The sequence below is a fragment of the Microtus ochrogaster genome, unplaced genomic scaffold, assembly GCF_000317375.1.
Source record: "Microtus ochrogaster isolate Prairie Vole_2 unplaced genomic scaffold, MicOch1.0 UNK5, whole genome shotgun sequence".
Classification (NCBI taxonomy): domain Eukaryota; kingdom Metazoa; phylum Chordata; class Mammalia; order Rodentia; family Cricetidae; genus Microtus; species Microtus ochrogaster.
Window position 1 is genome coordinate 10725642 of NW_004949103.1, and position 11674 is coordinate 10737315.

At 44.2% G+C, this 11674-nt stretch overlaps 1 protein-coding gene across 1 annotated transcript; it reads left to right on the plus strand.

Moving 5' to 3' along the window:
* The first annotated feature begins 861 nt into the window (after positions 1-861).
* Positions 862-7421, plus strand: Clrn2 (clarin 2). The gene is made up of 3 exons (XM_005365998.2): positions 862-1114; positions 5993-6172; positions 7156-7421. Exons 1-3 carry the CDS (start codon positions 862-864, stop codon positions 7419-7421), a joined length of 699 nt encoding a protein of 232 aa, XP_005366055.1.
* Positions 7422-11674: the final 4253 nt, after the last annotated feature.

An 11674-nucleotide genomic window follows, 5' to 3' on the forward strand; every position in this document is an offset into this window, starting at 1 on the left:
GAGGCCAGCCTGGTCTACAAGAGCTAGTTCCAGGACAGGAACCAAAAAAAAAACTACGGAGAAACCCTGTCTCGAAAAATCAAAAAAGAAAGAAAGAAAGAAAGGAAGGAAGAAAGGAAGGAAGAAAGGAAGGAAGAAAGAAAAGTATCTGCTCCATGTCAGATGCCATGGAAAAGTGGGAGCAGGGGATACGATGGCCCTGCAGTCACAACAAACAGATTTTATGTTACAATTCAGCCAGCAACAAATTCATACAGTTCTAAGTCATATATTTCGATGTAAGCCTTATGAACCAGGGTCAATTCATAGTATTAGTAACAGTTCCAGGGATTCTGACAGCAGTGACATTTTAGAGAAAGAAATGCCAGGGCACGCCTGGAAGAGATCGACATTTGATCCTGCACATTGTTGCTAATACATGCGCGTGCTAATGGGTCTATTTCTGCTTTGCTTCTACCGTGCAATTTTTTTTTTAAGTCTAGTTAGCATCCTTTGTCAGCAGCCGTCCCTGGGTTGGCTTGGTAATGACTCTCTGATCATTATGATGCCCACATCACGATGACTTAAATACTTGAACGGAGGAACAATTAAAGCCTCTGCTGAAACTCTAGTCCAGTGGGGGATATAGGGTTACTTCCTTGGGTAACACACTCAGCTCTGTCAAGGGAAGATCATCTGCAGAGGCTGGGGATGTGCTAGTAGTAAACACACGCCGAGAAGGCAGGCCCTGAAGGAGGCTGAGGAGACAGACTTCAGGTCTTGGGTTGGTGTGTATGGAGCAGGCTAGTGTTGAGTGTCTGAAAGATGTCCCCTTGCCCCACTGTGGCCCGGAGTCCTGGGGGATGATCTGCACTCACTAGCATGCCTGGATGGTTCAAAAAGGCGTGGTACGGGCTGGCCTCTCTACTCAGTTTCTCTTCCTTCCTACTGATCATCGTCGCCTTGGCTGTGCCCCATTGGTTAAGTGGGAAGATCCTGTGTCAAACTGGAGTGGATTTGGTCAACGCCACAGACCCAGAACTGGTCAAATTCATCGGGGACATTTACTATGGGCTCTTCCGAGGTTGTAAAGTACGGCAGTGTGGGCTCGGAGGTCGCCAGTCACAGTTTACAAGTGAGTATATTGGGGCAAGTGAGCATACTGGGGCACGTAAACTGGTGTGTGCATTTTTTGCTTTGCAGGAGTGCTTATGTTTAAATGAGATTTGACTGTTGTGTATCTAAGACATAACACTGAGGTCTATAGGCCACCAACAGCTCCTGTGGAGCAAGGCAAACAGATTGTTCTCTTTCCTTCCCAAAAAAGATAAACAAAAATCCTAGAGGTAGGAATTTGTATGGTTTGCAGGTTACTTCTAGTAATAATGATTAGTAAAACATCGAGTGCTCGTGTGTCAGGCCTCCCACTAGAAGCCGCACATTGCCTGGTTCTTTTAAGCTTTACAACGCATTTACAATGAAGGCATCGTGAGTGCTCCCATTTTTCAGCAGAGTACATTGAGGTTTCAGCGTTAACATAATTCATCTGGGGTCATTCATTCTGCCCAGAAACAACAGAACCAGATGCCAGACCCATGCCGTGTGACTCTGGTGGTGTTCACTATGACAGGTGCAGAATGCCTACAGAAGGGGACCTCCAGGAAGCATGGTAAACTGTTCCCACACCCCTGTGCGTGGAAGCTTCATACCCTGAGGAACAGCAAAGCGACTTTGCTGGGAACGTACTTCTGGTGTTTGAAGAGCCACTGACAGGTTTCAGGCAAGGAGACTGAGGAAGGCACTTGGGGGTTTAAAGATGAGCAGCCAGCAGCACTGGCCTGAGTTCAAAGCTCAGAAGGCAAATGAAGCAAGCACGCAAAGACCTAAGACTAGAGTCCAAAAAAGGGCTTGGGGGAAGATCTTCTGGGAAAGAGAAAGCAAAACAAGCAAAACAGTCAATTAGATCAGTAGTAAGAATAGTATCCCACAAACCTATAGTTAATCAATGGCTTGTTATCACATGGGGACCAGAAATCTCACCCAGCACTTGTTTTCTGTATCTCAGAACTGTGGGAATGTTTAAAAACCTGGCCAGGACATGCATCTCATTAAATACAGAAAATTAGTTGTTGTTCCCCTTGACAAACATAATACAAACGGTCTTCATTTCTATATAGAAAGGAAAGACATGTTCATGATGTCTGACAAAAAAAAAACCTCTGAGTATATTTATATTCACCCAGAAATTAAAATGGACTTTAAGTATTGGGGAAATGACTCCATTACTACCACAACCTAGGGGGCTGGAGAGGCGCTCAGGCATGGTCACGTGCAATCTTGTAACTCCAGTGCTGTCAAAAGCAGAGACAGGCAGATTGTTGGCTGTTCTGAATTCAGTGAGAGACCCTGTTTCCTCTAGTGAAATCATGTCTCAAGCATCAAAAATGTGTGAGATGCATAGAAGGTGTTTCATTTTCATCTGTGAGTCACAAAATATTTAAGAATGTTTTGTTTTCTGCTGCTGCCAGATCATCCTAGAGGGTGTATAATGTGTTCATTCATGGTACCTTGGAAGAGACCAAGCTTGAAAGCTCTCAGGAAGCCTGAGGCAGCTTCTTCCTGTGATCATGTGCTGTAGGGACATTGTGTGTGTTACTACTTCTCTAGAGACAACCTAATTTCCTTCAGAGCGTGCCTCTCAAGGGCAGTACACTGTAAACTCAAAGTAACTAGGGGTGTATTAGCATTTCCCACCCTGAACAGGGTTTCCCGCTTTCTGAAGGTCCACAGAAAAAGATCCCTATTCACAGGGCTTGCGAAAGTGCTTAGACAGGGAAATTTTTATTGTGTCTCATTTACAAACAGCTTCTGAACTTCTGAAATAAAAGCAACGCTGGAGTGGCTGCAGAAAGAAAGCAACAAGCATTAAATGCATGACACGCATGCATTCAGGTGTCCTGCTGAGTAGATACAAGCCAGGCACCACCAGGAAAAGAGGGATGACCTGAGCAGACGAGTGTCTGCCCAGAAAAGTCTGCTGTGCAGCAGAGAGACATGGAGCTCACTCAGACTAGACTCTAGTCACTGGAGAATCTCTGAAGCCACCCCTGTGGTTCATTTTCTCTATCCTGATTTTATGATGACATTTTATTAAAGGCGAAATTGTGGATTAGAGAAATCAATACCTGAAACAATTTCTGTGAATGTACCTACCATACAGTGTGGTCATTTTAGCTGTCCAGTCCCCTCCCTACTTCGTACCCCAGAATAACCTCCTCAAGAGCCAAAACCTGGGTCTAGCTTCCAGTTCTGGGAACATTTGTTTGTCTCACCAGGGCAAAAGATCACATGTCTCTGGAATCAGGAAAAAACAAATTATCTAAGTTTAAATACTAATGCGTGGCCATGGTGGCCATGGGTCTGCTGCGTTCATCGCTGTGGATTCCAAGCTGCAAAGTTCAATTTCATTAAGTTAGAGATGCCTAAAATTCTTGGAAACAGTGGAAGAGGAGTGAGCCACAGCTTTCTGGGGGCAGCACAGTGCAACAGGGTAAAACTAATGGAAACCCAAAACTGAGGAGGCAAAGGCAGGCATATCTCTGAGTTCAAGGCCATCCTGGGCAACATGGTGAGATTCAGGACAGACAGGACTACAACAGAAAAACCCTGTTGAGGTGGGGGGGGGGGTGCTAATGGAAAGAACTGTTGAGTTGAAACTCTTGAATTTCTAAGTAGTGACTATAAAAGGTAATTAAAACCTCGGTTCCCTGAAGATCCTGAGTCAGGGGTAACACATATGAATGAGAGAGTTAGAAAGAGATTCACCCTGTGCCAATAGGCTATATATATAATTAAGACGTTCAGCTGGAGGCTGTGGGTTGCGTACTCTTCACCTCCTTTCCCTCGTTACTCTTTGTGCCCCTGATTCCCTCTTCTTCATCGTCATAACATGGTGTCAATATCTAATCAGCTCCAGTTACAGGTTCATATCATCATGTACATGTGGCTGGTTCTTTCTAAAATCTGGATTGTGACGTTATAACTAAATTTATTCGACCAATTTGTTAACTGGAGGAATTAATCTATCTCCAAACATTTGCTATTGTAATGAACACCCAATCTATGTATACAACTTTGAATGCATTGGCCTATCTGGACAATAATGACTAGCAATGAAATTGCCTTGATAGATGTTGCCTTTGATGACGTTGCCTTTTAATGGGGATGTCGGACTGAGCATCCCTATGAGATTTGAGAGTGGCTATTTCCTACACCATCATCAACAGGAGTTCTTAATTTTGCCAATCATGTGAGGGACTGTTTTGCATTTTAAAGATTGAGTAAGGGTTGCTATAAGAGTCATGCTTCCTAAGGATCGCATGATCAAGAAAGGGAGTAATGAGACCAGTAATTAGGTTAAGCTACTATATCTGGAATAAGAAGAGACTCAGGGTTTGAAAAGTGGATGTTGAGTTTCAAGAAGGGAGTTGGAATGGAAACAACGGGAAAAACAATGCCTAAGCAAAACAAACTCCTTGGAAAGGAGCCCATCTCCCAGCTGAACTTTCCAAAGCCAGTGAGATGACCATGCGGAGATAATGACAAAGGAAAACACAGAAGTGGAAAGAAAGTTGAGTAAGAATCCAGGATGTGGGAGCTGGAGAGATAGGTCAGCAGTTAAGAGCACTGATTACTCTTCCAGAGGATCTGGGTTCAATTTCCAGCACCTTCATGGCAGCTCACAGCAGTCTGTGACTACAGTTCCAGGGGACTCAATACCAATGCACCTAAAATAAAAATAAATAAGATTTAAAAATAAACCCAGGATGTAAATGTGGGTGGTACCTGGAAACACTGGGCATGACACAGCATATGGAGAACGAAGGCTCTCACTCCTGCCCAGCAAGGGGATACATGCTTCAATTCCAACACCCAGGAAGCAGAAGCAGGTGAATCTCTGTGAGTTGGAGGCCAGCCAGCTTGGTCTACTCAACCAATTCCAGGCCAGCCAGGACTGTATAATGAGGTCCTGTCTAAAACAATTTTAAAAAAAAAAAAACACCCTCTAGATTTCAGGCTTGAGAGGTGCCAACCTTGGAATCTGCTAAGGGATGGGATTCTTTTGTATTCATTATTTTAAATTTCTATACAGAATTGTTAAAGATGACCTTAAACTCATTATACCTCACAATACACAGGACTGTATATTCTATATATATTCTAACTTCTATATATAGTTCAGGGTGCCTTACCCAAAGACAATGAACTCCATGTCTCCAAGCTTGTGGGCGAAGGGAGTTGACAACCTCCGGGTGCCTTATCGTGATCAGCGAAAGAGATGATGACTCCCAAGAGTTCAGTCTGTAACTGTGCTCAGCAAACGGCAATCACCCTTCTCTCACACAGCCATTGCTAGCTTCCCACTGAGGCCACGTGCCTCTCCCATGTTAGAGAGTACAGTTAACAACAGCGATACCCACAGATACCATTTCTGAGAGCAGATTCAAAATTGCTCTGGAGCATATTTGAACTCCTCCTAGTGAATCATTTCGTTTTCTCTGCTGGTACCAGTGGCAAACCTAGAGAAACAAATACAAATGTTTCACTAACCTCTTCAGCCACCTTCCTATGGAAAAATTGATATTTTCATGAAATATTATACAATGTGAGCATTAAGTGTCCGTGACACGTGGCAGCAATAGCATCTGCCCCGCCCAGCCAGTGTCTGAGGCTTGTGTGAACAGCAGCGGTCAACATCAGATCCCAGGACTGCAGGCTCAGTCCACTGTGGGGCACATTCAGATCTGTGCTCCCTCCACCACAGTGAGGATTTCCAGCCAACTAACAAGTGGTAACTCTAGGGTCCATGGACCCATCTCAGGAGGTCTCTTGGTTTTTGGAAACCCAGCATTTTTGCCTCTTTCCCTTATCCTTTACTTATCTTGGGATAAGTGAGTCCTGACGTCGTGAAAGGAGCCGTGACCTGACCTTGAAATACCACCTCTCTCTGCAGTCTTCCCGCACCTGGTAAAGGAGCTCAATGCAAGCCTCCACGTCACAATTCTGCTGCTCCTCTTCCTGGCCTTGGCCCTCGCTCTGGTCAGCATGGGCTTTGCTATTCTCAACATCATTCAGGTCCCCTACAGGGCAGTCAATGGCCCTGGTGGCATCTGCCTTTGGAATGTCCTAGCAGGTAAGAAGCCCCCAAGGGAGGGAAACTGGTGGCCACACGTTTAGGCTGAGCTCCCAAGTGTTAACCAGGGGAACCTGAAGCTCCTCTTTTGGGCTAACTACCTTGTTAATAAAAGAATCTTAAAACAGACTCAGAAGGATGCTAAGGGACCTTATTGGAGTTTGAGAGAAAAACAAGCTGTAAATCTTGGCAGCTGCCAGGAGGAGGGGATGGCAAAGAGAAAGTCCATGACTTCAGGACAGCAGGCAGTTTCAGCAAGGGAGGTCAGTAAGCTGCTAAGCTGCGTGGTGAAAAGGGAGGGAAACTCCAGTGAATGAATGAGGGGCTCACAGTGTCCCCGAATGCATGCTTAGTCCTCTGGTCGGTACCTAATCAGTGATAAAGAGAACCCTTTGTGTGGGTCAGTTGTCCTCAGACTTGCAATCCTCCTGCCTCAGCCTCTCGAGCCTTTGCATTACAGACCTGCACTACCAGACTCAGTTTAGTGTGTGTTGTTTATGAGTGTCAATTTAAATTAAAAGAGACCCATCAAAACAACTTCCAAGTTTTGCTCAGTTGTTAGGGAGATAAATGAGGTTTGGAATTCCAGAGTTTCCTCACTACTTCCCCACCTTCTGTAGAATAGTGCAGCAGGCAGGTGAAGCCTCACCCTGCAGAATAGGATCTTACGACTTCCTATCCAACACTCATTCTCTACTCAGAAGGCGTAAGCTGTCTAGAGAGTGGTCCTCTAATGGGGATGCTACCGGAAAGAGGGGTTAGAGGCATCCAGATTCTAGTCTGTCTGTCATTAATTTATTCTTTTTCCAGAGGACTGTCCCTTTTGCCTTTGATACTATGCATCATCTACTGCTTTTAAACTCAAGTTCAAATTTGTGTTGCTCTATTAATTCTCCAAACCCCAAATTTTCACTCCAAACCCCAGTGAAGACCTTACAACTGCCAAGAGAAACAGGAAGTAAAGGCGCTGTTTTGGGTTTCAGGTGGAGTCGTGGCTCTGGCCATCGGCAGTTTCATGGCTGCAGTGAAATTCCACGACCTGACAGAAAGAATTGCCAACTTCCAGGAGAGGTTCTTCCAGTTTGTCGTGGTAGAAGAACAGTACGAAGAGTCATTTTGGATATGCGTGGCAAGCGCCTCGGCCCACGCCGCAAACTTGGTTGTGGTGGCAATCAGTCAAATTCCCCTCCCAGAAATCAAGACTAAAATAGAAGAGGCCACAGTTACCCCCGAGGACATCTTATATTGATAACTGGCACCTGCCCATTCATTGCCCTTATTCAGTCTGGTATATCAATGGGGGCCTCTCTGATTTCAGTCTTTTAGATCCATAATGCTGTTTGGGGGGACTAAAGGGTGGCTGGGCCAGAGAGGAACACCTCCCAATGGCCAGGGTACTGGCGTTTCTTTGTGAATACCTTGGAGCTGAACTCTGGGGACTCTGCATTCATCAGCTCTGTCTGACCCTGAACAATTCACCCTCATCTGTCAAAGGGAGCAATAATGACTTCGCAGGCTTTGTTGTGAGGTTCCAAGGGTGCTGTCGGAGATGCTACAAGCACGGATCTCTGCAAACAAGGTCACATATAAATCCAGTAAGAATCATTGTTCTCTCTAGTATTGGAGCTGAGCAAAGAAACTATGATCATGTCCATATCCTCAAGAAGTAATAATGTATCCACATGACACAGAAATCAACTAGTAACAATAGCACTAGAAGTGGAAATAACTGTAGGTTTCTGAGGGACCACTATTGTGCTGGGCACAGGCATATTTGTTTGGTTGCTTGGTTTTTCTCTTTTCTCATTTTTTTCCTGGTGGTGCCAATCAAATCCAGACTTTGTCCATACTAGGCAGGCACTTTACCACTGAGCAACAGCTCCACCCAGAACACCATTCCAAGACTTTTCCTCCTATTGACGGCCTAAACCCTCTTCATAATCCCAAGTGGCCAAAGCCATTCTAGCTCCATTTGACAGATGGAAAAAAGTCAAGGTACAGACAAGTTGTGTAACTTGGTGAGATGAGGAATGAAATCTAGCAAGTCTGGCACCAGAATCTATATTATTTTAGATCATATAAACTTTTTACTTCAATTATGACAGAAACTGCAAAGACAGAACAAATTCCAGAAGATATATGATTAGGTTAAGTAGCCATACTAACAAAGCAAAGCAAAAATACCTTAAAATTTCCTACCTCCAGACACTTGTGACAGTTAAGTAAGACGTGGGGAGCAGCAAACAGGTGGTGCCCATCCCTGCTAGGGTGGGATCTCTTGCCCATGCAGCCCATCCAGCAAGCTCACATAAATCAAATCCAGGTCAACAGCGGCCTGAGGTCATTCAGCCTTATGGAACCCTCCTCTGAGCTTCTAAGTTTTCACAGTTCTAATGTCTTCCTTTCGTTCCTCCTAGGACCAGTAGTTCCTTCCAACACATGCCACCTCTGGAAAATCCCCCTACACTTTTGAACCCTTGCTGCTGATCTGCAGTTTGATATACAAGCGGGGCAATGTAAGGATTGTAAAATAGCCCCGGCACAGACAGACAGGGAGGAATGAAGTCTCCTGGATGGAGTGTGGTATTAAAGTTTCTCTGAGCTAACATTTGATCTGAACTGTGAAAGATGAGGAGGCTTTTTCCAGTGGCGAGGCATGCAGGGTTGATAAAGAATCCCAAGACGAGTCGGTAATGAGGGAACGCACAAGGCCCAGAAGGCCACTCAAGAGAGTAGTGAGAGAGATGAGAATGTGGCCTTCTTGGGCCTGTTCTGAGGGACATTTTCTAAGCAGTTGGTGAGAGCTCGTCTACTGTGTCAACTTACATAGGCCATAACAGCCAGGAAGTCGGTCAGTCAAAGGTTTAATGTTTCCATGAAGACACTTTTTGATAAGTTAATGTTCGCATCTGACCTTTTATAAATTCGAGAGCATTATCCAACCAGTTGAATATTTTAATGGGAAAAAACTGACCTACCATAAGGGAGAGAGAATTCCACCTTTGCACTAGATCCCCAACTCTCCATCCAGTCTTTGGTGTTACCTGGTGAAAGTTTCTCCTCAGTTCTTATCTTCTCCAAAGGAAGAATTTAAGGTAGAGAGACAGATAGTTTAAGCAGGTATTCAGTTAGCAAAGAAAAGCGAAACATATACTTCAAAGAGAGAATGGAATATGCAGTCCCAAAGGAAGGGCCAGTCCATAGGCCAAGCATTGAAGATATTTATGAAGGTTTATAAGTACTTATGAAATGGGTGTCATAGTTATGAGGGTAAGGTGACTTTTTTTTCTCTCCTAAATCATGGAAAAACAAAGCTCCCTTTGCAGGGTAATTCTTCCATGATACTAAACAGCTGGCAAGGAAGACCAAGTGCAAATGATATTACAATGAGGTCAGACTTTTTTGAGGATGCAGACTCCCTTGTTATTGCACACATATAGTGATGGAGAAAGTGTTTAGTGGCTCAGGGTTTGGTATAGAAGGAAGAACACAAGGTGGTATGTGTAACCACCAAGTGGAGTTCTTACTATTAGGGGACAGCTACCAGGATCTGTGTACTTAGTTTCCTTGACTCCCTTACATCTAACTCCCTAACTGCCCAGGGAACCAAGCTACCAAGATTCAGCTGCAGCTTCCTTGGATCCCTCACTTCTAGCTCCATGCCTACTCCATTCCACCAGCTGACAGCGCAGAACTTGGACATGTCGTCCTCCACGATCACATGAACTAACTCCTAAGAACCAATCAATCAAGACCTCTAATGGACAGTCAAATCCCCTGTACGAAATGGCATGATGTTTGTGTATAACCTGCTTTCTTTGCATGTACTTAATTACCTCCAGGCAACTTCGAACATCTAATAAATGTGACTACCCAGGAAACACTTGTCATGCTGTGTGGCTTAGGGAATAAAGATAAAGGGGAAATGTGTACATGATCAGTACAGACACAACCATGCAGACTCAAATCCATTTATATGACTACTTATATGCATTGTTGCTGAACTGCACATACAGAGAGTTAACTGAATGCACACACACACACACCCTATTGGCTCTGTTTTTCTGGAGAAACTATTAACTATATTCATCCATTTTGTCAGTGATTCCAGCTGACTGTGAATGGTGCCATCCCTAGGTGGGTGATCCTGTGTTGTATGAAAAAAACAAGCTGAGTCAGCCATGGAGAGAAAGCCAGTAAACAGCATTCTTCCGTGAACCCCATTCCAGTTCCTGCCTCCAGGTTCCTGCCTTGAGTTCCATCCCTGACTTCCTTTCATAATAGACTATAAGATGAAATAAACCCATTTCTCCCCAAGTTGCTTTTGCTCATGCGGTTTATCATAATAGAAAACAAAGTAGGACCTCCTCATGCTATGGTGTTCTCTGAGCCCTGGGAGATGTGGTACAGGTGATAAAGATGTTCCATTTACGACTGAACGTGAACTCACATTTCTTCCATCTCAATGGCCAATGATGAAACTCATTGCATGAAGAAGTGTCTCTGACCAAAGTTGGCAGCATCAGTGGTCTGCAGGTATAAGCAGAGTTATTTGAAAGCAATTTGATGAGCACAGCATGTCCCTTTAGTAAAATAGTATTAGTAACTTCCCCACTAGAATTTTTAACATCACAAGCCATGGTGTTTTGAGTAGGGCAACTGAAAATTCCCTTCTGTAAAGAAGACTTAAATTAAATCACTGAGTGGTTGGTTACCCTGGAAACATGGCCTTGTCACTATTGTGCCAGTGGGTACATTTTGGATAGCCTCTCAGTAGGGTTGCATGTGGGGGTCCTTAGTTGGGTTAGACTGTTGAAGACAATTCATCCACAGAAACCTAAAACACCTTCCAGCACTTTGAGAAGTGCTGGAATAATATACTGTGGGAGTATATTAATAATATGGGAGTAATTAATAATCATACACTATGGGAATACATTAGTCACTTTTCTATTGCTGTGATAAAACAAAATAGAGAGAGCAACTTGGAAATGGCACAAGGTCTTGAAACCTCAACCCCCCCCCCACGGTGATGTACTTCCTCTCAGTTATGCCACATCTACTAGACGTTCCCAAACAGCACTACCAACCAGGAATGAAGTGTTCAAACTTCCAAGCCTACGAGAGACAGTCTCAACCAAGCCACCATAGGGGGCTACCTGTGAGGAAGAAAGCATCCAATCAACTTCAGCTTGATTTCTCTGTCCCTGAAAGCACAGCACATGGAGTCTTTAGGAGGAAGATTGCAGGAAGATTTCATGGTGTCTTCTCTGTCCTAAAGGCTATGATTCCTCTCCATCCCTTCATCCCCATCCCAGGCCAGACCTCAACATCATCCATGGACAAGTAGGTGGTGCATGGCTAGAAGAGACAGTTAATCTGACAAGAGAAGAATCCAAAAGAAAACAATGGACAGCTATGCTGAGCTGAAAACAAGAGGAAATATTATATAGATTTCAAAGACCATGAAAAATGGTTTATGTGGTATTTGAGGGTCTTGAA